This window comes from Aplysia californica, unplaced genomic scaffold (assembly GCF_000002075.1).
Source record: "Aplysia californica isolate F4 #8 unplaced genomic scaffold, AplCal3.0 scaffold00997, whole genome shotgun sequence".
Lineage (NCBI taxonomy): Eukaryota > Metazoa > Mollusca > Gastropoda > Aplysiida > Aplysiidae > Aplysia > Aplysia californica.
The window spans coordinates 128,736-131,235 of NW_004798267.1; the positions used below are offsets into that span (position 1 = coordinate 128,736).

General features: G+C 42.8%; 1 protein-coding gene across 6 annotated transcripts in view; it reads right to left on the reverse strand.

The window, feature by feature from the left end:
- Positions 1-2,500, reverse strand: part of LOC101846847 (cGMP-specific 3',5'-cyclic phosphodiesterase) — a 128,438-nt gene that overhangs the window by 55,908 nt on the left and 70,030 nt on the right. For all 6 annotated transcript variants that reach the window (XM_013089608.2, XM_035973097.1, XM_013089607.2 and 3 more), the window contains one exon: positions 42-131. In XM_013089608.2, coding sequence (XP_012945062.1) covers positions 42-131 — 90 coding nt within the window. The remainder of the gene's footprint in view (positions 1-41; positions 132-2,500) is intronic.

Consider the following 2,500-nt stretch of genomic DNA (forward strand, 5'->3'; position numbering starts at 1 on the left):
AGAGAGAGAGAGAGAGAGAGAGAGAGAGAAACTACATTTACCTGATTCCTCTTGAACTCGTTGACTGACATCTCGAACAGCTGAGCGTTAGTGATGCCAATACCACAGAAGGTCAGATACTTCTGGAACAACTGTTCGTGGGAAAAAAAGATAGTCGAACTTATTTACACTAGGACATTCATTCAAATTTCGTCAAGAGAAAGTGTCGAAAGAAGACAATCGTTATTCTGCACCCAAGGTGAAAAAAAACCATGGTCTCAAGTCCATAATGGAAATATGCGGAAATCCTGAAGGTATAATAATTTACGTGCTTCCAAAACAGAAACGTAGAAAATACCAGACGTGAGCAGGCCACACAATGCATCTTTGGAAGTACATGTCAGATATGTTTCTTCAATCACTAAACTGGGAGAGCGACCCAAACTCCTGAATTGGTTAGGATAGTTCATCAAGGAGTGTTCAATAAAACCATTCGCCTTTGAGATCTAATTTCACTTTTTAACTTTAGAAGACAACCTGCATTGTTGTTTTTAAATGCAGAATTGCTATATCTAATCTTATTCGAGCAAAGATCTTTTTTATTCCAAGATTTTAAAGAAAAACTTGAACTTATTTATCTTTTGGAAATAATATTAAAAACAATACTTTCCTCTCAGTTTTTAAGGTTCCGTGGTAAAGTCCAAAGATCCCAAGGCATCCATAAAAGTGAAAATTGTAATTTCCCACATCGTTTACTGTTTTAAAAATTCCCAGGGAATAATTAGGAATTCCAGAAAGCACAGTACTGTAAATCACTTAAAAGAATAGCAGTGCAACTTTGTCGAATAGATTTTAATCCTGATGTAGGATGTTATTCCCCGAACAATATTCCTCAAAATACACCACGATGAGCAGACACGCACAATGACACACAAAATTCAGTGGTTATTATTCCTTGTTATGAATGCTGACCTGCTGTGAACGAGACCACACACTCTAGTGGCTTTGACCTGTATTCGCAACAAACATATCCGAGGAAGTTGTCGGACAGCGTGCGTCATACATGTTGCTCGAATCGCAAAGCCCCGCCGTACAGTGTGACCCGAGGCTCGGTTCTACCTGCTTAAAAGAGCTTAGCACGATCCAGTCCCTTAAACCTCGCTCTCAAGGAACCATGACGCCATGGTGGTAAGAGGTCTCCGTTTCTCAAAGCTTAATCAATGAGTCGATGGCACACTGAGACCAGGCCTTCCAAGTACTTGGCCAAGTGTGAAAATGAAAACCTCAGCTAAGAGAGCCGGTCGCGTCCCTTTAATTCCTGCCAGCAGATCTGGCGTTCTGGTAATATCCAGCAGTGGCAGCGGTCCTGGAGACTGGGCCAACTAAAGCTGCAGTCTGCCCTCGGCCATCGGCGACATGGTCCAGGGATGGTGCGCTAGGTTTCAAGTGTGTGTACCCCACACAGCTTGTAGGGCTTCCTGATGTCCTCAGGGCTCAAGGTGCTTTCAGAGGGTAAGCATTTAGTCTAGATTGAGGGAATGCCAGTATGCCACCGGGCTAAAACTGAAGTGTCTGCATTGACTTGACCACATGTAACCGGATTATGCAGCTAGGATTATGCTGATTGTAGTCACAATATCAAACAAATGTACATACAAGTACCCACCGGTCTTCAGGAGTAGACACAAGACGTGTTGGCAACGACATGGGCTGATGGAATGTTGATATGTCCATGTTGACAAAACAGAACGTCCGTTTTAAATCACCTAATGTTAGAAGCGGAAAAAAATTAAACAGGAGACTGTATCCGCTTAAACTACCGAGTCTCAGCTTTGAGACTGAACATTCTCTCGTCCTGTCAATCCGCTTAACGTACCAAGAGAATGACCACTATGACTTTTTAAATAAAAGAAAATAGTGTCCAAAGAGTATTTATTCTCAAGAGGGGTGTGTTCAAGACATCTAATGCTCAATAAGACCACGAATAGACCGACCTATTTCTCCGACCTACGCTTACCATCTTTTTTAAAATTATTTTTACTAAAGGGCCGTATCTTGTAGTTCTTAGAAGCTATTTCAATCCTAACAGCTCAAACTAGAAAAACATCTTTAAAAGGCAACTACAATTTCCTAGCGATTAACTTTTCCCCCTCCGTTGTAAACGGTTCTGTAAAGACCTTGAAAAGTGACTGAGACCAAAGAGCAAGCAGAATGTTCTCGTCTCCACCAAATGTTTTTCGCGCACCATGCAGGCCTCCTCATTGGTTTGGGGTTCCAGTAAGAAGTTGGCAAACACAGGCGATTATGTGGCCGTCCTGTAGGCACTCATGGAATATGCCCTACACAAACATTGACGCCCGCTCGCCCCGCAGGCTGGACGAAACTTTTGCTCGAGCTCAAACAATACAGACCTCCTTGGGGCTCACGTGTGCCTACCACAGGCCAACACAAAACCTTTTCTACTATCTTTCTTCTTGCCGCCTCTTGTGTGTCGACACACCATGAACCGTTACATCCTCTT